Source organism: Myotis lucifugus, unplaced genomic scaffold, assembly GCF_000147115.1.
Source record: "Myotis lucifugus unplaced genomic scaffold, Myoluc2.0 scaffold_25, whole genome shotgun sequence".
Lineage (NCBI taxonomy): Eukaryota > Metazoa > Chordata > Mammalia > Chiroptera > Vespertilionidae > Myotis > Myotis lucifugus.
This window is the reverse complement of record NW_005871073.1, coordinates 10,347,057-10,370,071: the sequence shown is the minus strand read 5'-3', so window position 1 is coordinate 10,370,071 and position 23,015 is coordinate 10,347,057. Positions and strand designations below refer to the sequence as shown.

Sequence of the window (23,015 nt, the reverse complement as noted above, 5' to 3'; positions counted from 1 at the left end):
CTTAAGATAACATAAATCAAAAATCACATTGACCCGCCGATGCCGGGCTCACCTGGCTGGGAATCTAGTCTTTTTAAATATTTTATATATTATTATAGAAAAAGAAAAAAGAAAACAAACCAGAAGGAAAAAATATACATGACTGAGTTATTTTGTTTTATATTATAATATTTTAATTAAATATATAATTAATTCTGTTCTTGGTGTGTGGTGGCGCGGGGTGTGCGAGAAAAAGGAAGAGAAGCTATCTATTTTTTTGTAGTTATGCACTGGAGGAGAAGAGATAATAATAGAGAAAAAAAAAAAAAAAACAAACATTATCCACGAGATGCATGTTACCTAACCCAGCACACACAATCCACCGGGGGGGGGGGGGGGGAGCGGGGCTGCCGGCAGACAAGGGACCAGGGGCCCACAGCAGGAGAGGCTGGGTGTGGAGGATGGGCCGAGACCCGCCCATGTGCCCACTGCAGCCTCAAGGCCTACAGTTCCTTTCAAGGTGCACAAATTTGTGCATTGGGCCCCTAGTAGCCATTATAAAGTTTCATATTGGAGGGTTTGACTTTTGGTACTCTTTTAACAAATTAGACTATTCTAGCAAGTAACCTTAGACATATAAGTGACTAACACTCAAACTATCAAATGATTTTTTTATAATTTTATTTTATTGTTGAGAGTATTACAGATGTTCCCAATTTCCTCCCTTTGTTCCTCCTCACCCATCTCCTCTCCCACTCCACACCTTCACCTGTCTATTATCTGTGTCCATAAGCTATAACTAATTTGTATTTCTAAATCCCTTTTCTTTTTTCCCCACCCCCCCAAATCCCCTCCCATTTGGCAACCATCAAAATGTTCTCTGTATCTATGAGTCAGTTTCTGTTCTGCTTATTCATTTATTTTGATTTTTAGATTCAATTCTTGATATATATGTATTTATTGCCATTTTATTGTTCATGTTTTTCCCTCTTCTTCCTCCTCCTCCTCCTCCTCCTCTTCCGCTTCCTTTTTTATCCCCAAAAGACCCTTTAACATTTTATGTAATACTAGTTTAGTAGTGATGAGCTCCTTTAGCTTTTTCTTGTCTGGAAAGCTCTTTATCTGACCTTCACACTTCTAAATAATAACTCTGCTGGGCAGAGTAACGTTGGTTATACTGGTAGGTCCTTGCTTTTCATCACTTTGAATATTTCTTGCCACTCCCTTCTGGCCTGCAAAGTTTACATTGAGAAATCAGCTGACAGTTATATGGGTGCTCCCTTGAAGGTAACTAACTGCTTTTCTCTTGATGCTTTTAAGATTCTCTCTTTGTCTTTAACCTTGGCATTTAATTATGATGTGTCTTGGGGTGGGCCTCTTTGGGTTCCTCTTGTTTGGGACTCTCTGTGCTTCCTGGACTTGTATGTCTATTTCTTTCACCAGGTAAGGGAAGTTTTCTATCATTTTTTCAAATAGGTTTTCAATTTCTTTTGCTCCTTCTCTTCTTCTTCCAGCACCCTCATGATGCAAATGTTGGTCTGCTTGAAGTTGTACAGAGGCTCCTTACACTATCTTCATATTTTTGTATTCCTTTTTCTTTCTGCTGTTCTGATTGGGTGTCTTTTGCTTCCTTATATTCCAAATTCTTGATTGGATTCTTGGCATCCTCTAATGTTTATTCCATGTAAACCATTCTTTATTTCAGTTAGTGTATTTTTCATTTCTGACTGGTCCTTTTTTATGTTGTTAAAATTCTCACTAATCTCCTTGAAGTACTCAGTAAGTTCCTTGAGCATCCTTATAACCATTTTTTATTGAACTCTATATTTGATAGTTTTCTTGCCTCTGTTTCATTTACTTCTTTTTCTGGAGATTTCTCCTGATTTTTCATTTGTGACATGTGTCTTTGTCTCCCCATTTTGGCTGCTTCCCTGTGTTTGTTTCTATGCATTAGGTAGATCTGTTATGTCTCCCAGACTTGGTAGAGTGATCTTGTATAGTAGGTATCCTGTAGGGCCCAGTAGCTCAGCTTCCCCAATCACGTGAGCTGGTGCTCCAGGTGTGCCCCTGTGTGGGCTGTGTGCCTATTGTAGTTGAGCCTTGATTGATGTTGGCATCACTAGGAGGGATTGACTCCAAGACCAATCAATTGTGAGGATCAGCTGTGACTAAGTGGAAGCACTGCTGTGCAGAAGACACCCCTAAAGAGCAGGACTTGCTTCAGTGGGGTTTTGGTGCTCACTGTGTCCACCCCTTGAGTGTGTCACTCGTGGAGTTGATAGGGTAGTAATCTGGTGTGCTCAAAGCTGACCACCCAGTGCACTGGCTCTGGAACCTCCCAGGAGGTGCAAAATCAGCAGGCCAGCTGCTGCTTGTTTGAGAGATTTTAGGAATGTCTGAAGCATGAGACGAGAGAGGCCTGTTGAATGGAAAAGCCACTGGAAATGGCTTCGTTTAACCTGCAAGTAGGGAGGGGCAGGTTGTCAGGAAATCACCAGGGAAGGGAGAAAAGTGTGAACCAGGCTGATGAGGATTCAGATATGTCAACTGTTTGTTGGCTCTGTGGCAGGGAGGGCTCATCAAAGGAACAATGGCCTTTGCCAGCACTTCTGTCTGGGAGAAAGCTGCCTGTCCACCTCTCGCCCTGATTCCAGACAAGTTAGTTCCTCCCTGATTGTCCCAGGTTCCTTTCAAGCTCCTGCCCCAGTGCTAGAGTTCAGGGGGAGTGAGTCCATGTGTGGGCCATTTAAGAGGAGCTGCCTGTGGCTCCAGCAGCCTCCTGTCACTCAGCCGCAATCCCTGCTAGTTTTTACAGCCAGAAGCTGTGGGTGTGGTGTAGCACAGGACCTGGTTGGAAAGTTTGTAAGGAAGAAATTCTGAAAGAATTTTCTGTGGGAGTTGGCTGAAGGCAACCACCCCTGTTTATCGGAATCCCCTAGGGGAGTTGGCTGAAGGTGACTGTCCCTAATTGTTCCCTGATCTTTCCAAACAAGTCTGTGTATGTGCAGGCTCTCAGGTGTTTTCTGGAATTTAATGCTTAATCTTTATGCCTAAAGGACACTGCAGACACCTGTGTCCTCCCAAGAAAGCTTACCCTGGTGATTGTATCTAAAAGTTAAACTTTATCCCAAACTACTGTTATAATAAAAGCCTGAAGAGGCAGGTGAATGAGGCTGTTTGGTTTCTCTAGCCAGGCAGTCCCTTAGCCCTCTCTTTCACAGAAACGTGTGTCAGAGTAATCATTCATCCGTCGCTCAGGGTATGCTGGTCAGTCTCGGCTGTGGGGGTTTCTCTTTCCAGCACTAGAACCCTAGGCTAGTGTGGGGCTGGGAGCCCTCACTCCTCAGGGAAACCTCCACAGCCAAGATATCCCTCCGATTTTAAACCACCACACATGGGTATGGGACCAGCTGGTTCTGTGATTCTGCCCCACAGCTCCACCTTTCCTACCAGTCTCTATGTGCTTCTTCTTTAATTTCCCTATTTGTAGGACTTCCTTTCATCTAGATTTCAGGTGTGAATGATGGCTGTTCTATATTTTAATTGTAATTTTGATGTGGGGAGTGGTGATTGCCGCGTTTCCCTATGTTACCATCTTGACCAGAGCTTCAATGCTTTTTAAATAAAGGCACTTACCTTGTGTTTTGTAAATGAGATGGTCTTTACCCAGGCTTAACTTGACTGGACAGTGGTCTAAACTTGTTTCACCTTTAGACAGTCTTAGCTTTTGGGAAGAACATACAAGGAAGATTATTTCCATATATCCTTAAATTATTCTCGCTTTGCCCTTCTGCCCCCAGATTGCTGTTTTCTACCTCCCTGTCTTTCTCCCTTCTCCCTTCTCCCTCAGATTTCTAGTTGGCTTTTCCCATGGAAAGTGCCTCAACTACAGTTTCTAAAACTGTGCTACTCGAGGGAACTTATCTGGGGGGCTCATTTCCAAATCCCAGAGTCTTATGTGTTTTTTGAAAATGTTTTGTTTTCTGTTTCCTAACACATCCTCCCTAAATCTTTCAGTTAAACAAAAGCTTCAGAAAGATGTGCAGGGACCTTTCTCCTGCACAGCACTGCTGAGTCCCTGGGTGGGGTGAGGGGTGGGGGCGGGGGAGGGGAGGAGGTGTGTGTGTGTGTGTGTGGGAGTGGTGGGAGGGGGGCGTGCCTCTGAGTTTCAGAAGTACCCTGGGCCTGCACCATCATAGAAAATGGCCACACTTTACATTATTCCCTCATGGCTCCCTGCCAACTTTTCTCCATCAGCATGTTTGTCCACATGCTGTACCATTATTCTCAGGTAAGGTTTTGTTTGCTTGTTTCTTTTTCAATGATTTAAAGCTTAGTGAATCCTAGCCCAGAACATTTCTAATCCTCTCTTTCTAATTTCTAATCCCAGTTACTTCAGGAAAATTCTCACCCCTTCATGCTCTCTCTTCAAATACAAAATAATGTAATTCTAGAAGTACTTATAAATCAAATTTTTTAAAAAAGGTTTAAGTTTGGAATTAGACTTAGACATTCCAAAGAAAGAGAGCCATCAACGCCAGCAGTCCAGTCATACTTCCCAGACACAACCCACTACGGTGATATCTTTCTTAAATTAAAATTGCTTTTCTTTTTTTTTAAGGCTAAAGATTTATGCAATCTGAAGAGAAACCAGAGTATTGCTTTTCTTTTATTTAAATTAAAAATTGATTTTTAGAGAGATTTGTTGTTCCACTTATTTATGCACTCATTGGTATGTGCCCTGACCAGGGATCAAACCCGAAACCTTGGTATATTGGGATGATGCTCTAACCAACTGAACTATTCTGCCAGGGCATTAAATTAAAATGGCTTTTCTTTTTTTTAATATTTTTTTATTGATTTCAGAGAAGAAGGGAGAGGGAGAGAGAGATAAAAAAAATCAATGATGAGAAAGTATCATTGATCAGCTGCCTCCTGCATGCCCCCTCCTGGGGATTGAGCCTGCAACTCAGGCATGTGTCCTGATCAGGAACCAAACAGTAAGCTTCTGGTTCATAGGTTGATGCTCAACCATTGAGCTACCCAGTTGGACAAAAATTGCTTTTCTTGAAGCTCTGCATTCAAGGTAAGTACCAATAATTTCTTGTTCAATTACTTTACAGTTTTTAAATATGTTTTTATTTATTTCAGAGAGGAATGGAGAGGGAGAGAGAGATAGAAATATTAATGATGAGAGAATCACTGATAGGCTGCCTCCTGCACGCTCCCTATTGGGGATCGAGCCCACAACCCAGGCATGTGCCCTTAACCAGAATCAAACCTGGAAACTTTCAGTCCACAGGCTGACTCTCTATCCACTGAGTCAAACCTGCTAGGGCTACTTTTCAGTTTTATGTGGTTATAGGTATTACAATACTTTTTCCTACTATTGATGTGCAAAAGATCTGGAATTTTGGTTGCAATATAGGTAAAATTAACTGTTTTGGGCTAACATGGGGCATACCCACCATCAAGCAACTGATATACAATTAAATAATTATGCAAATTAGTTGTAAGTTGTGGCTTGCTTACACATGAACAAATATTAATTTCAAGTTCACAATAATTGTGATTCTGGCTTGATGTAGTTAGGCATCATAATAATGCAATCAAGGAATTTATTAGATGAATAAATACATGAATTAATAAAGTCCTGTGTTAATTTGAGCTGCTCTACTTTTAGAGTGTACGTATGCATGTCTATGCATATGAATTACATAGTATAGAGAATAAATCCTGTTACTTACCTTAGAGAGAGGTTTCCAGGAGAGATCTAGATGCAAAAATGTAGATGGTACATCATTAGGAATTTCAATACTTTCTTCTTTCTTCTTCTCTGTTGATTGAAAGGTTGTACTTTTCTGTTGTCTGATATCCCAAAAACATATTGTGCTTTTAAAAAAAAGATTACATTTTTTTTAAGTACAAATAAGAGGTGTTATAACCTGAGGACTACTATTCTTACTGTTACACATTATCAATGTGATCATGATTATATTTTAATGTCTCTGAAAGTAAGATTTTTATGAAATTATTTTTTATTTCTTATTTTAGAGAATTATAACAATTCATAAGGTTACTTAATAACCTTGCTGGTCTTGAAGCTAATATTATAAAATACGAGAATTGAATTAGGAGAGTGGCACTTTTTTTTTCAACATAACTTTTTTGAAATATAACTCATATACCCCCAAATTCACCCATTTAAAACGCACACTTCAATAGTTTTAAATATATCCAGAGTTGTGCGTCGGCCTGCGGACTCAGGGGTCCCGGGTTCGATTCCGGTCAAGGGCATGTACCTTGGTTGCGGGCACTCTCCATTTATATACTGATAGTGAAAACACCACATATACAGATGGAGTGGGATTTAATGTGCTTTTTACACAGTAGGTTTCCTCTCTGTAGAAAATCAATAAAACATATTTAAAAAAAAAAATAAATAAAACGCACACTTCAATAGTTTTAAATATATCCAGAGTTGTGCAACCATAACCACATCAGATTTAGAATATTTTATGATCTCCAAAAGAAAGCCTGCATAGATTAGCAGCCACTCTCCATTTATATACTGATAGTGAAAACACCACATATACAGATGGAGTGGGATTTAATGTGCTTTTTACACAGTAGGTATCCAATAAATGTTATTTCTCTTCTTTCTCCTTCCTCACAGGTTGGTTATGAAAATTAGATGAGATAATGTTTATGAAAATTATTTATAAGTTCCACACATTAATGGTGTTATTTTTAGTGCAATCAACTTGGTAAAAATTTATAATAAAACTTGTACAGTACTGTAGTATAAAGGGTCTTTGTATTAATTATGTAAAAACATGAAAACCACAAAAAGTCTGTCATATTAGCATCATAATTTCTATCACTGAGGTTATGAGTAACCTGATTTAATTAATTTAAGATATTATTAAATATTTTGATGTATATGTATTCAGATAAATGGATGGTAACTAAAGAGTAACAAAACATGTATTCATTTATGTGAACTATTTAGTTAATACTAATAATTTATTTATCTTAACAATTAATAAATAAAATTAATTCATTTAATTTTGATAACACTGTTAAAATTAAAAATTATTAAAAATAATAATCATTTTTGTGCTGTAAAAACATAAATCCTTGGGAGAGTAACACAAATGAAATAAGATTTATTTTATAATATATTTATAGTTAATTTAAAACTGTTTCAAAATTACATAGCTCTTCTTGAATCTTATTTATGCCATTAATTTGCATTATTTGTGAAATGGTTATGCTAAATACATAAAATTTCACTTGAGTGTTCTGTATAAATCAGTCACACATTCTTAATTATTGGAACCTTATTCTATCTTATTCTAGTACATTATAAAACCTTCAGCATGGCTAAAGTATAAAGTTAGGACTGATGAGTTTTCCAGATAACTAAAAGTTAGCTTTTCTAAATGCATATTTTTTTTCCTTTTACTTTAACAACTTATGAAGGAACTATTCTTAGACTATTTCTAAATTCAAGGGCCATCATTATAAACAACAACCAGATATCTATGTCTTTAATATAGAACATGTAATACTTTTAGTCTGCTCAGTGTTTCTCAATGTTTTCCAAGGCTACTGAAGAGCAGTGTAGCTCTGCATTTGTGGCTTATAACCAACATTATATCATAAGCATTTCTCCATTAAGTAATAATATAATTTTAATTGTGACATGATGTTCCATATGGCCCTATGGATGCCATGTGTTGCTTTTGCCTGGGGAATAATTAGCCTCTCCCCAATCATTTTTCAGCCAAAGCTTCCTAAATGTTCAGGGGGAGTTGCTTCTTTCCTATTGGATACAGTGAGGTTGGAACTGTCACTCAAAGTGCTCTGCCACTCCTCCCCAAAGGGCTGAGTTCATAATGTAAGAGAAGCCAATCAGACTCGCTAGTAACACAAGGGTTGGAACTGATTCATTCATAATGAAGGGGCTGGCCATTTATTCCTGTGACCTAATTCCACAGGTCTCTTTCTGCAGCCTGAGTTAGCTCTTCATTTCTTCATCATTACTTACTAGCTATAATCTATATATATAAAACCCTAATATGCAAATAGACCAAACAGCAGAACAACCGAACAACCAGTTGCTATGACGTGCGCTGACCACCAGAGGGTGCACGTGGACCATGGCGAGTGTTGGCCGCTGCTGGATGGTGGAGCAGGTGAGCAGGGGCGCCAGACCAAGGCGGGGTGCTGGCTGCTGTCATTGGGGTGAGCCTCTGTTGGTTATTGAAAATTCTTTGCTCCCATGTGCCATGGTCTCACCCAGCGCTCGCACCTGTTGCTGGTGCCAGAGCCACCGCTCATACCCATTGCTGTTGCCGGCCCCACTCCCACCTGCTGCCAGCACCTGGCGCCAGTCCTGATAGCTCGGTGCTGTCAGTGAGTGTGAGCAGCAGCTGTCGGCCCTGATCGTCCCTGAGGGCTTCTCCACCCCCCCCCCCTGCTCCTGAGGGGTGATCTGGGCAGCAGCTGCCAACTGCACCTGCTGCTGGCTCTGGCCCCAATTGCTCCATACTGTCAGCGGCTATGAGCGGGGCTGGCGGGAGCAGGGTTCCCAGCAAACAGGGGACAGGGGGCAAGGCAGGAGGGGCCAGGCGGGGGCACGGAGGATGGGCCGAGACCCGGCCCTGTGCCCACTGCAGCCTCGCGGCCCACAGTTCCTTTCAAGGTGCATGAATTCATGCACTGGGCCCTAGTCTAGGATATAACTACATATATAACTCACTATACATAGTGAGCGTTGCCTTCAGAGCCTTATTTCCTTTATCCATAGCATTTTTCAAGGTTGTTACAAGTATAAAAAACTTAATTTGTTAAAGCACTTAGTAGAGTTTTGGCATAAACTTCGAATAAATGTATTTCCAATAAGTTTATTTTGTCTCCTTAAGTTAGCCATGGCCAATTTCTGTTGCTTGCAATCACAGAACCTTACCCATACATGCCCCCAGGATTAATCGTGTCTCTTGCACCCCTTGCCTATACTGATGTTACTGATGCCTTTGGCTGCCACTCCACAGCTGCTGCTTCTGCTGTCAGAGTCTACGGCTTGAAGTATCATTGTTTCTATTGGGATTAAAGCTGCTTGGAATGGTAACATTTTGTCAGAATTTGAATGCTAGATAATAGTATTACTCTTCGTATTTCCTATTTCATTATGAATTTTGAGTTCTATAAATTGGAAGCTGAAATTTTTAAAATAAGCATTCTTCAACATGGTTACCAAATTGTTTATAAAAGCATTTTTATAAATTTGCAATAAAAACCTAAAACTCTCACTTTGTAAAAGCTTTCCAAATTAAACATTGTACTCTTCATAACTGTGAGATAAAATTGAATGTAAACAATGCAAACTGCAAATTTACAGATATAAGAATGTGATGAAGCAGAATTACTTTGGATAATCTTATATAACAGTATTAACCATGAAACCTCATTAATTCTGTTTTACAACATATTTGTATCTATATAAACAGTGCGGTGAAGGCCTGGGGTGGGGCTGGGGGTAAGAGAGAGGGGACTAATGGAGAAAAAGGGGGGACTTTACTTTCAACAATAAAGATAAATAAAAATATATAAAAATTAAAAAAAAATTGAACCAGCAACAATCTATAAAATTCTTTCCTTTAGTTATATAAGGTTTAATCACTACAGTAAAGATTATTTAAGGAACAGAAAAAAACAATGATTTTAGAAACATCTAAGAAAAAAGAATATGTTGTATGGACATAATATAGGTAACATTTTAGATGAGACATACCAATCTGCCGAACAGGTGACCAGCTGGCAGCATATCCCACTTCGATTCTCAAAGACAGAACCCATTCTGTTAATCTATGTTTAAAAAAAATACGCAGGACGTAAGATCTGTGTACTTAGAACAGCAAAGACTGTTTTCTCATAGCTTTTTACATATTTTTATTTTTCTTCTTCATTTTAATTTTTATTAAAAGAGCATCATACTATCACAGAAATTTGGAAAACAGGTTTTAAAATCGAATGCCTTTCTGTCATATACTTTCCAGTCTTTTTTCACAGAAACATTTTTATGCCATTTTAATTAGCATGCATGTAAATTTCTAGCCTGAGATTATAACTCGAATGCTTATGAACCATGCTAAGAGTTTTATAAGATACAGATGCAAACTGCAAATGTACTCATGAATCATGCTAATAGTTTTATAGATACAGATGCAAACTGTATCTTATAAAAGTGTATTCATGAATCATGCTAATAGTTTTATAACATACAGATGCAAACTGCAAATTTTACATATCATAATTTCATTACCCACTATTATTAGACATGTAGGCTCTTTCTGTTTTTCACTATTATTTGTGGCGCCCAACACAGGCGCTTTCATGAGGTTGGTAAGCAGGTAAAATCCATCGAGTGTTAAAGTAGACACCATCCAGCATGCAGCCAATGTCGTGGCACCTACACTTTCTGAGTAACCGTGGCCCAGCTCTGCTAGCACACAGAGGGTTACAAGAAGGGTTAATGCTCCTCAGGGCCCTGGAAGATCCAAATTCCAACCAGTTAAGCTCTCAAATGAGGTGAAAAATTTTGGGGTCACCTGTGAAGGTGCCACTCTCAAATCAACAGGGAAACATGACCTTCCCCAATTCACTATGGTCCTGGTAGGATCGATGAGCAAAACAGTGGAGATGGGGGTTCCAGCAGCAAATAAACAGTGAGGGAGGGGGTGGGGGTGGGGAGGGCTGCACGTGCTGCCCTGGGAAGGCCTGTTGGCATCACAGGAGCCCGGACCCTGGAAACCTGGCTGATGCTGCTCTGGCTGCCTGGGTCAGGTTCCATGACAGCTGCCACCCTCCACTTGCATCTGATAAACAATCCAGAACCCACGCTGCCTCTCCTGCTAATGAGCTTCTCCGGTGCAGAAAGTGTGAGACTCCAGAGATGTGCTGGCTCTGGGGGTTTTATGTTTTAACTAGGGGCCCGATGCACAAAATTCACGCACGGGGGGTGGGTCCCTCAGCCTGACCTGCACCCTCTCCAATCTGGGAGCCCTCAGGGGATGTCCTACTGATGGCTTAGGCCTGCTCCCCGTGGTTCTCTACCCTCTGTGGACCTGCCTGCTTGATGCCACCACAGGCCCTGGTGTCTGCTCTCTGTGGGGGCCTACTTGCCCTTCACTGCCGGGGCCAGGGGCAAGCAGGCCCCTGCTGTCTGCTCTCTGGCTCACCGCCACAGGGGCAAGCAGGGCCCTGCTGTCTGCTCGCTCACTGTGGGGGACTGCTGTCTGCTCGCTTGCTGCGGGGGACGTTCCTGCCCTGCCCTCGGCTGCTCAGCGCCTGTGAGCGTAGGCCCGGAGTGGCCAGGGGTTGTTCTGGGACCCCGCCTGCTCTAGGCTTACATTTGGGCCCACAGGCTCAGAGTGGCCTGGGCCCGAGGATGCCTGATCCCAGGACCCGGCGCCTGTATATGCAAATTAACCCACCATCTTTGTCAGGTTAATTTGCAGAGACACTCCTGATTGGCTGGTGGGCGTCTCAAAGTGACGGTCAATTTGCATCTTTCTCTTTTATTAGTGTAGATTATTAAAAAATATTACGGAGGTTTGGAAAATAGGTTTTAAAATTAAATATAATTTCACCTTGTATTTTTTTTCCAATCTTTTTTTATGGATACACTTCAGCATGATTTGTCAGGGTGTGCATGCAATTTTGTATCTTGAGACACAAATTGCATTAATTCTTTGTGTGAATTCCCAACATGTGAATTACTGGTCAAAAGTTTGAAAACTTGGATGCTTCAAGAACCACATTGCTTAATTATATTCTAAAAGTTTTATGTTGGAACCAACAATGTTGGAGTCTGTGGGTTGCACCATCTCCTTGTTTCCAACCCCAGGTATTACTTAAAATTTTCATTCAAAAATTAAAGAGGTCCAAAATTGTGCATTATTGTTGCTCTATTATTAATTTCTTTGATATTAGAAAGGCTAAATGACTTTCATCTTTATATTAGTACACTGTGTTTCAGTCAGTATATGTTTTTTGCTTATTTCCAGGAAATTTTGTATGTACCATATTTGGGACACATTTTCCTTCATTTTGTTATTTGCTCTTTATTTTTTAATTGAGAAATTTACATGTGTGCTTTAGATTTCTTCCAATGTAAATTAGTTTAGAAAATTATCTCCATTCCAGAAATATGATATTGTATTTTGATTTGTTGTAATTTTCCTGTGATGTTGTTGTTATTTAAATGTATAGTTACCTGAATTAATTTGTGTGCATGGCATGAGTTGAAATGGAGTTCCTTCTCTTGGGTTGTAACCTCCATTACCATATGTTAAACTTTTATATATAATAGAAACTATATCTGGGCTATTTATTTTGGTCCATTTTAACTTTTCGAAGTATTGCTGCTTTGCATGATCCATTTGAATACCTAAAAGGGCTAATCACCTTTCATAGCTCTAATTTTTCACATGTCCTATATAATAAAAGCCTAATATGCTAAGTGTCCGGTAGTCTGGTGACCAGTTGACTGCTAACCAATCAAAGAGTAACATGCTAATGATATGCTAAGGCTGCTCAACTGCTCGCTATGAAGTGCACTGAACACCAGGGGGGAGTCAAATGGTTGACCAGTTGCTATGACATGCACTGACCACCAGGGGGCAGATGCTCCGATTGGTAGGTTAGCTTGCTGCTGGGGTCCAGCTGATTGGGACTGAGTGAGATGGGCTGGACACGCCCTGGAGCCCTCCCACGGTCCCTCCCTGGCCCCAATTGTGCACCAGTGGGGTCCCTTGGCCTGGCCTGCACCCTCTCACAATCCGGGACCCCTCAGGGGATGTTGGAGAGCTGTTTTTGACCTGATCCTGCAGGCCACTCCCCTTGGGAGAGCACCAGATGTAGGGCTCATGGCTGGCGAGCCTCTCCTGAACGGGACCGATTGGGCGTGAGGCCGTGGCAGGTGCAGTGGGGCCGGGATGAGTGGGAGCAGCAGGTAGGAGCTGCAGGCAGCATTGGACTGTGGATTTTGGCCTGATCCCAACAGGCCACCTCAAGGGACCCCACCTGTGCATGAATTCATGCACCGGGCTTCTAGTTCTTTATTATCTCACTTGTTAATCCTTCAAAGTACACAGTAGACTTTTAGTGTCCTTGAGTGAGACATTTGGGGATCTTACTAGTTTACAAATCCACAAAAATGACTTTGTGAATCAAGTATGGAACCGCAGAGCCAAACTGCAATGCCAATGCTGGGCTCCCTTGCTGCACAGCTAGTTCTTGCCTCCCAGCCTCAGGGCTCACTCACTTCAAGGCTGCCTTGGCAAAATTACATATTCTTAAATGTCTTAGATCTTTAGAGTTGCCTGCTCCAAATTTTAAATCCTCAGTCTAAGGTTATAAAATATTTACACTTTACATTTATGTATCAAATCCTCATCTTCTTTGCTATTATATTATGTCAACGTTGACAACATCTACATTTTTCAGTGCTTTTAAACCATGGAGGTTGAAACATTGGCCTTACTCTCAGATATGGGTCTGGTAACAGTGACGCAACTGTTGGGTGCCCACTTCCTGGTTATTTCACAGTGTACTAGTAAATGTAAATGGATTGTTGACTTGAAACTTCCTCTTTGGACAAAACCTTCCAAACATTTTCAATCCAGCACAAGGAAACCATGAAGCCATTGAGACTCACCTCAAAGGCGTCCGACAGCCAGTGTATATCTGTAATTACTTTCCTATGTCCATTTTCTATTGAGGAGACTGCACAGTGTCTGATATACATTGCTTCTTTATTATCATTTGGTTCAAGGAGAAACATGGGCTGAAAAATTGTTAAAAGAAAGTTATGTGCTAACTTCAGAGCACTGATGAATGAACTCATACTTGACTCATCAGAATAATTAAAATTAATAACTTGGAGAAATACCAGTTCATGGAAAAACAGAAACTAGTGTTTCTATATATCATACTAGAGGCCTGGTGCATGAAATTCATGCAAGGGGGGGTGGTTCCCCTCAGCCCGGCCTGCACCCTCTCCAATCCGGGACCCCTCGGCAGATATCCAATCGGGCCTAAACCGGTAGTCAGACATCCCTCTCACAATCCTGGACCACTAGCTCCTAATCACTCACCTGCCTGCCTGGTCACCCCTAACTGTCTCCCCCTGCCAGTCTGACAGCCCCTCACTGCCTCTGTGTGCTTGCCTGGTTGCCCCCAACTGTCCCCCTGGCTGGCCTAGTCGCCCCTCTCTGCCCCTCCTGACAGCCTAATCGTCCCCAACTGCTCCCCTCCCCCCTGCTGGCCTGATCACCCCTAACTGCACCCCCCCGCCGGCCTGGTTGCCATCTTTCTGCTCCCCGCTGCTGGCCTGGTCACCCCAACTGCCCCCCTGCTGGCCTGGTTGCTCCCAACTGCCCCCCCCTTCACGCAGCCTGCTGTTCAGTCATTTGGTCGTCCCTCACTAACCCCCCTGCTGGCCTGGTTGCCCCACACAGCCTGCTTGTTCAGTCATTTGGTCGTCCCTCACTAACCCCCCTGCCGGCCTGGTAGTAGGCAGCCATCTTGTGAGGGCGTGAGAGTTAATTTGCATATCACCTCTTTATTATATAGGATATTGAGGGACTAACATTATATACTTTTCCCTTCAGTTTAGTCTAAGATTTTATTGCTAAACTTAACAAAAATTGTTGACCCACTCCCTAAAGAATCAATGAAGTCCCATTTTTGAAAAAGTACTTCTTTGTGTGCACACAAGGCCACATCCCTTTGTTGGTGTGAGACCTGTTGACATCCAGGTTGGAGAACTGGGGCGGAGGTGTGGGTAAGTACTGAGCTGGGAGCTCAGGAAGCATTCCCCTACCTTCTTGGCAGAATCCACAGCTTCTCAAAATCATAGTATATTATTATCCCCTTCATGTTATGCATGAGAAAATGGATGTTTGCCCAGGTGGGGAAATGTCCAAACATACAGGACTATGACCCAGAGCTTGGGAACGTGGTCTTCTGTCCAGTGCTCCTTCAACTACATCACTTTAGGAAACTCACCTGCCACTTCATTTTATTTAATGACAATAACAACAAAAAAAGAACTTAACAACCTGGGATAGACGGTGCCACTGGTTTTGCAGTGTTTTAATCAAGGGCCTACGTGAAAGCGATTCAGAACAATGTTCAAAGCAGATGTGAAGGTTTGAGAAATAGAGCCCCCCCCCCCACTGAGTCTTTATTTAACTTGGCAACTCTGCTGTGAAGTATTTTTAAATAAACTTCCAAATGGAGGAAAAATTGTAAAAAACTAACCTTGAGTGTGGCTTTTTTACTTCTACTGCTGCCTGTCTTAACGTGCTCTATGCGACTAGCATGTGCAGTAATATCCCACAGGATGATCTGAAGCAGAAGTAGATGTTATTACACATTTTCAGGATTAAAGAATTTTTTAAAACCTATTCACATTGGTTAGCACTTGGATAAATCAATCACCTTGGAGGATAATCAAATTTAGCCTACATCTTAGGTAAGGCAGCAACTTTTAAAGCTAATATAAAAAAGAATGTCTTCTTCTCTATGAAAGTATTTTCAACACTTTGATTTTTGTGCTTGTGTTAAAAAATGCCAGTAATTTCTAAAATCCAAGGTAAACATCATGCCATTCCCTCCACTTTGGGAAGAGTTCACCTTCTATTTTCGGGAACGTGCTATGATTGTGGGGACACTTGTTTTAGACTCAGCTGTTTTGTTCTCCAGAGTTAAATATACATACTCAATTGTCCAAAAAGTGTAAGAAATGATGAATTTTTTTCTATTGGATATTATGGCCAACTCCAAATTTGCGTATACACGCATGGTTGTTTTTTGAAAAAATCAGAATGAAGTAGATATGCAATACTAAGTTATATTAATTTTTAATGATTAAAAGTCATTTCAGTACACTAAAATGTTAACAAAATTTCAGAATTACAGAATTATGGGTGCTTTTATTTTCATTATTTGCTTTTATTAAAAAAAACACACCCTAAAATGAAAACAAAATTGTATAACCTTCCTAATGAGTAAAACAAGGCATGTCAGGATTTGTAGGGCTTGGAGGATGGTGTCTGGGTCGTCATCAGAGACAAAACCCAGGGAGAAGAGTTTTCCTGGATGCTTTTGGTTTCGGTAAATGGGCACGGATACTGTAGACATTTAAATTTCAACGACAAGGAAGTTTTCCTAGCCATACCAAAAAAGAATCACATACTCTTTTTTTAAAAATTTTTTTAAAAAATATATTTTATTAATTTTTTACAGAGAAGAAGGGAGAGAGATAGAGAGTCAGAAACATCAATGAGAGAGAAACATTGATCAGCTGCCTCCTGCACACCTCCCACTGGGAATGTGCCCGCAACCAAGGTACATGCCCTTGACCGGAATCGAACCTGGGACCTTTCAGTCCACAGGCCGACCCTCTATCCACTGAGCCAAACCGGTTTCAGCAAGAATCACATACTCTTGTAATGCTCAAATTCACTGGATCACAGTGAATTCAAACTTTGACTAAAAAATACGTTTAAGATTTTTGTTTTTCTTTATTGGAGAAACTGGCAATTGGAGGATAGGACCTAAATTTTATATAAATTAGATAACAAAGGAAAAAACAAACAAACATGATATCAAACTATGCACACATAAATTCAATAATATATGTATATTTTCCAGTGAATTTCTGTTTAAACTCTGTATCACTTCCTAACTCCTACATCTAGGGAAATTTCAAGAGGCCTCTTGACCAGTGGGTATTAATGCTTGTGGGTTTTGTTCTTCCGTTAAATCTGGTATAACGCATGATTCTATCTCAGCGATACAAATAGATTTGACCGATTTTGTCCCAATTATCATGACTAGGTTACCCTGTGGACACCTGCAGCGCCAACACCTTATTTATTTATTTATTTATTTATTTATTTATTTACTTACTTACAGAAGGCAGGCTTTTTCTTTTTTCTTCTTCTCCTTTTTTTTTTTTTTTTTTAAACATTCCCATCATCCAACCCCCTTTTTTTTTTAACATTCCCATCATCCAACCCCCTAACACATCTTTATTCCCCAGTTGCTGGCACGGTGATTGGCCAACAACGACATGCCTTCCTTCTGCTCAATTGACTTCTTAAGTTAAAAAAAAAAATCAACCAATCAAAATGTATTACAGGATGTTGTCTAAATTAATAAATAGCTAAAAAAAAAAAAAAAGTCCATACGTACCTGCCCATTGATGCAGCCTCCAGCAATAATATTAGGGTTACTCGGACAGAACTTGAAGCAGAAAATGTCGTCTGGGCTCTCCAGCATTAACTAAAGTGAACCCCACAAATTCAAGAGAGTGAGAAAACCTACTAAGGGAATGGCTAGAAAATAATATTAAGACAGTCAAAAGTCCCATTTTATAGCCACCCATAAGGAACATGCACAGAGTCCATTCCCAGAATTCTACCTCTGAATTAGAAGCTGCTTTTGTTGAATTTTATTGCGGACATTAGACATATGTAGGAGAGCAGATGTGTTTTCAAGGGGACCAGATCCACCCTCCCCCGTGCTCCATGGGTCATTGTTGGGACATCTTATAATTTTTCTCAAGCAAAAGGAACGTGAAATCAATGTTTTCGAAAAGTGTGGAAAGTACGTTCTGGGAAGGCAGGATATTTGCCTGTTTTGCTCCCTGCTGTATACCCAGCCTGGCACATGGTGAGCACGCAAAAATAAAATACGTTGCATAAGAGAAGACGAAGGTATTGCCAGTGATGATATCTCAAAATTTAAAATAATACAGGACCCAGGAAGTAAACGAATTCAAGGGCTTGTAGGGGAGGGAGGAAGCTCTGCAAGGAATACACTGGTGTGAAGGAATAGGTATGTCACCCACAGGTAGCGCTGGTGCTGCCGGGTGACCACCAAGCAAAACACTTGCATGGTTACTGCTCTTCTACAAACAACTACCGCAAATATAGGCCCCACTGGTTTGCCATCATTGGGTTAAAGATTGCCAACTGGAATTGGGATGAATGATCTTGGTTAATTCGGTATTCTGTGGATTCTAGAGAAACCTCTACTTTTGAAAATAAAGTATTGTAATACTCTCCTATAGTTTTTACTAGAACAAAGACAAAATAAATCATTTGCATTATTTCTTTAAGAAATTATTTGCTTGTTTTTTTAAAACTATTCTTTAAAATAGAGGAAAGGAGAAGTCTTTTATCTTGCTATTTGCCTGATGTTCAGGCACATTCTATGTCACACAGTGGAAAGTAGTTTGACACCCCTGGACAATGACAGAAAACCCCACCAAGAGAATGGCACCATTTTTGTGGTAAGTAGGCTGATAAGAAATACCTAGAGAGCTGTCATTTTGATCTACGAGTCTATAATAATCAAAGTATCTAGACTCTATTACAGAAAAACTGCCTTAATTCAGATGAATTCAGGAAGAAGGAAGAAGGGGAGGCTAATATTTATTAGGGAAAGTCTTAATTATGCAATACTTTATAGAAACAAGTTATTATTATACTTAAGTCCATTGAAAAAACTTCATTTAACCTTATAAAGTGCCTTCCCCCTAAGCAGAACTCTTCTTGAGCGGGTATTGGAAATAGAACCCTATGGGGCAAACTCAGCCTTCAGCCTTGTTTTATTTGGATTGCTGTGTGTTTTGGTTTGGTTTGAGTGGGTACTTTTGGTTTGGTTTTAGAATAGCTATTCAACAATTTGGAGATTTCACACAAAATTCCCAATTGCTGGATTCTCTTGACAAGTGAGATCACCAATAAGAGAACTGAAGAGTAGTTGTCCCTACAGATGGGCTGTGCACTCTCTAGGATCACTGCTCTCCCTCACACTACTACACACTCATCTTTACTCATCACCACCACCTACTGGTGATCCTTGGAATTGAGGAAATTTGTGTGAAACTAAAATCTATTTGCATTTGAACAATAAGTATTTAAATAAAGCTCATAAAAGAGCTTGTACTTTAAACCCTAGCCAGTTTGGCTCAGTGGATAGAGCATCAGCCCGTGGAAAGGTTCGCGGGTTCTATTCCAGTCCCTGGTCATAAAGGGGACAGCCAATCAATGTATCTCTCTCACATCAATATTTCTCTTTGTCTCTCCTTCTCCCACTCTCTTTATTTTTATTTATTATTTAAAAAATATATATTTTATTGACTTTTTACAGAGAGGAAGGGAGAGGGATAGAAAGTTAGGAACATCGATGAGAGAGAAACATCGATCAGCTGCCTCTTGCACACCCCCTACTGGGGATGTGCCCGCAACCAAGGTACATGCCCTTGACTGGAATCGAACCTGGGACCCTTCAGTCCGCTGGCCGATGCTCTATCCACTGAGCCAAACCGGCTAGGGCTCTCCCACTCTCTTTAAAAATCAGTGGAAAAATATCCTCGGGTAAGGATTAACAAAAAAATAAATAAAATAAAATTATTTGAATGCTCTTCTTACAATCTTTTCTTTTTATTGTTTTAAAGTCTCACCCAAGGATATGTTTTTATTGACTTTAGAGAGAGAGGAAAGGAGAAGGAGAGGAAGAGAGAGAAACATCGATGTGAGAGAGAAACATCAATTGGTTACATCCCAACACCCCCAAATGGGGACTGAATTCACCACCTGGGTTTGTGCCCTGGCCAGGAATCAAACCCATGACCCTGTGGTGCATGGGATGATGTCCCGACCTAGCCACACTGGCCAGGGCTCTTATAGTCTTTTTTTTTTTTAAATAACATGTTGATTTATTTAAATGAACCTTCTCAATAAACTAAGTGTAAACTTTCATTTTCCTCAAATTGAATGATTATAAATTCCGAATTGAAGAAAAGCCTGACTTGATAAGGATTTACAACATTGGTGATTATAAAGCACTTTGCAATTGAAACTGCTAAAAGAGAGAAAGGCACTCTATCGACACAGCGAAGCATAAAAAATGCCGAGACAAAGAAACAGGACACAAACGACAGAATTGGAGGAAAGCAAACTGCTGGATATAGAGTTCAAAACCACACTTTTAAGGTCTTTAAAGATCTGTCTAGAAGCCGCCGATAAATGTAGTGAGATCTTCAAGAAGACTGATGAAAACCTCGATGTTGTGATAAAGAACCAACTAGAAAGTAAGCATACACTGACTGAAATAAAGAATATTATACAGACTCCCAACAGCAGACCAGAGGATCGCAAGAATCAAGTCAAAGATTTGAAATACGAAGAAGCAAAAAACACCCAACCAGAAAAGCAAAATGAAAAAAGAATCCGAAAATACGAAGATAGTGTAAGGAGCCTCTGGGACAGCTTCAAGCGTACCAACATCTGAATTATAGGGGTGCCAGAAGAAGAGAGAGAGCAAGATATTGAAAACCTATTTGAAGAAATAATGACAGAAAACTTCCCCTACCTGGTGAAAGAAATAGACTTACAAGTCCAGGAAGCACAGAGAACCCCAAACAAAAGGAATCCAAAGAGGACCACACCAAGACACGTCATCATTAAAATGCCAAGAGCAAAAGACAAGGAGAGAATCCTAAAAGCAGCAAGAGAAAGAAAATCAGTTACCTACAAGGGAGTACCCATACGACTGTCAGCTGATTTCTCAACAGAAATTTTGCAGGCCAGAAGGGAGTGGCAAGAAATATTTAAAGTGATGAATACCAAGAACCTACAACCAAGAGTACTTTACCCAGCAAAGCTATCATTCAGAAGTGAAGGCCAGATAAAGAGCTTCACAGATAAGAAAAAGCTAAAGGAGTTCATCACCACCAAACCAGTATTATATGAAATGCTGAAAGGTATCCTTTAAGAAGAGGAAGAAGAAGAAAAAGGTAACGATACAAATTATGAACAACAAATACACATCTATCAACAAGTGAATCTAAAAATCAAGTGAATAAATAATCTGATGAACAGTATGAACTGGTGATTGTAATAGAATCAGGGACATAGAATGGGAATGGACTGACTATTCTCAGGGGTGGGGGGAAGGAGTGTGGGGGGTGAGGGAAGAGATTGGACAATAATCGTGCACCTATGGATTAGGACAGTGGGTGGGGAGTGAGGGCGGTGGGTGGAGTGGGAACTGGGTGGAGGGGAGTTATGGTGGGAAAAAAGAGTAACTAATGTAATAATCTGAACAATAAAGATTTAATTTAAAAAAAAAGAAACTGCTAAAAGAGACACGTGACAGTAATTTGTGAAACTTGTAGACCATGCAACGTCCCTCCTTCATTACCTGAGGATGTATGGGGTCGGAGAAACTCCAGAACAGAATCAGTGATGGTTGCAGCAATAATTTACCAGAAAAGTAAACTCTTTCTTCAAAGGAGAGCCGCACGGCCACCGACACAGCTATGAGTCCTGATTGAAACACAGTTACAGTGAAGGTCTGCAGCAGCCGCACATGGTGAAGTCTTTGTAGGTTTTGCTTTTGTACACAGTCACTGTTCCTTTCCCTTTGGAGGAAACGTGAGTAAAAATGTTCTACAGGAGCCCAAGCGTTTTCTTAGAGTCCCACTGTCTAACATGGTTACCGGCAACCACATGTCACTTCCTTCGCACTTGAAAATGTGCCCAGTCCAAACTGAGATGACCGGTAGTATAAAATGAACATTGGATTTGGAAGATTTAGTAAGAAAAAAAAATGTTTCTGTGTGTGTGAGGAAAGGAACAGTGTGGGGGAGGGGCGGGGAGGAGGGAGAACGAAGCTCCATCTTCACTGGTTGCTATCTCCCTGGGGCATCCCACCCAACCGGCCAGAGTCACCTCCAGATTCGGCGTTGCCCCCGCCGGGGACCTGAGCCCCCCACTCCCCCGAGTGGAGCTTTGTCCTCTCGGTGTGAAGTGGAGGTCACACTGGGTAACCCAGAGTAGCTGGGAGGACGCGTGGCCCTGGGAAGGTGCGGGAAGAGAGCGCTTAGCAGGTGCCTGGCACTCAGCAAACGGAAGTTCTCCGATTGAGGTGGAGCTAATTTTCAATTTTCCACATAAAAGCACCCGACTATTTCGCTGTCACCACAAAGAGAACCCCCGTCTCTTCCGTCTCACCATAGATATTCGGGTGCCAGGAGACGCAGGTGACCATTTTCTCCATCAGGTTATGAAGGTCGGTGAAGGACTGGTACTCCTTCAGGTGGGTATCGGTCTTGTCCCCAAAGGTGCCTTCTTCTTCCGCCAGGGTTTTCCAGTCGTCAATAAATGTGTTCGTGATTTCATTTTGTTGCAGGGCTATTTCAACGCTATTTTATAAAAAAAAGAAAAAGAAAGAAAAGCAATGAAGACATTGGATTTTACCTAGTATTCAATGATATGCTTTCAGTAGCTCTTCCTGCTTCATCTATACTGAAAGAAAAAAATATATTCTCAATTCTATTTGGTAACGAAAGGATGAACCCCATGTGAAAGGAATGATGTGAGGACTTGGAAAGAAAATTCACTGCTGCTCGGGTCTTAGAACTCCCTGACCAGCTTCCAGGACCTTCACCATCGGCCTTGGTTCCCAGGCTAATGGGCGTGGCAGCTTCGAGGACACCAGGGCCCGGGCAGTTCTGCCTCCAGCAGATTCCTCCAACAGGCCACCTTCACTCTGCAGCTCCCTGCTGGGCTGGCTGAGGACGGCTGAAGCTGTCCCGACCCCCTCCTCCTTCCCCGTTCTTTATTTTTCACAGTGGACCCCTCAGTAAACCTCCACTTTGAACTCGGTCTTATTGGCTTCCTGAAAATCCCAAATTGACAGAAAAGGCAATTTTCTTAGCTATATTCAGTACCAAATAATCATGTGTACTAATTATTATACTACTAGGAGCCTGGTGCATGAAATTTGTGCACTGGGGGGGGGGGGGCTGTCCCTCAGCCCAGCCTGCACCCTCTCCAATCTGGGATATCCCTCTCACAATCCGGGACTGCTGGGCTCCCAACCGCTCCCCTGCCTGCCTGCCTGATTGCCCCTTAACTGCTTCTGCCTGCCAGCCTGATCACCCC

At 41.2% G+C, this 23,015-nt stretch overlaps 1 protein-coding gene across 1 annotated transcript in view; it reads right to left on the bottom strand.

Annotated features, from left to right (window-relative positions):
- WDR63 (WD repeat domain 63) overlaps positions 1-23,015 on the bottom strand; it is a 78,144-nt gene that overhangs the window by 30,800 nt on the left and 24,329 nt on the right. The window contains exons 8-15 of the mRNA XM_023751738.1: positions 22,083-22,273; positions 21,271-21,395; positions 17,251-17,340; positions 15,313-15,399; positions 13,706-13,834; positions 9,779-9,852; positions 5,727-5,871; positions 3,616-3,703 (exon numbers count right to left, since the gene is read on the bottom strand). Coding sequence (XP_023607506.1) covers positions 3,616-3,703; positions 5,727-5,871; positions 9,779-9,852; positions 13,706-13,834; positions 15,313-15,399; positions 17,251-17,340; positions 21,271-21,395; positions 22,083-22,273 — 929 coding nt within the window. The remainder of the gene's footprint in view (positions 1-3,615; positions 3,704-5,726; positions 5,872-9,778; positions 9,853-13,705; positions 13,835-15,312; positions 15,400-17,250; positions 17,341-21,270; positions 21,396-22,082; positions 22,274-23,015) is intronic.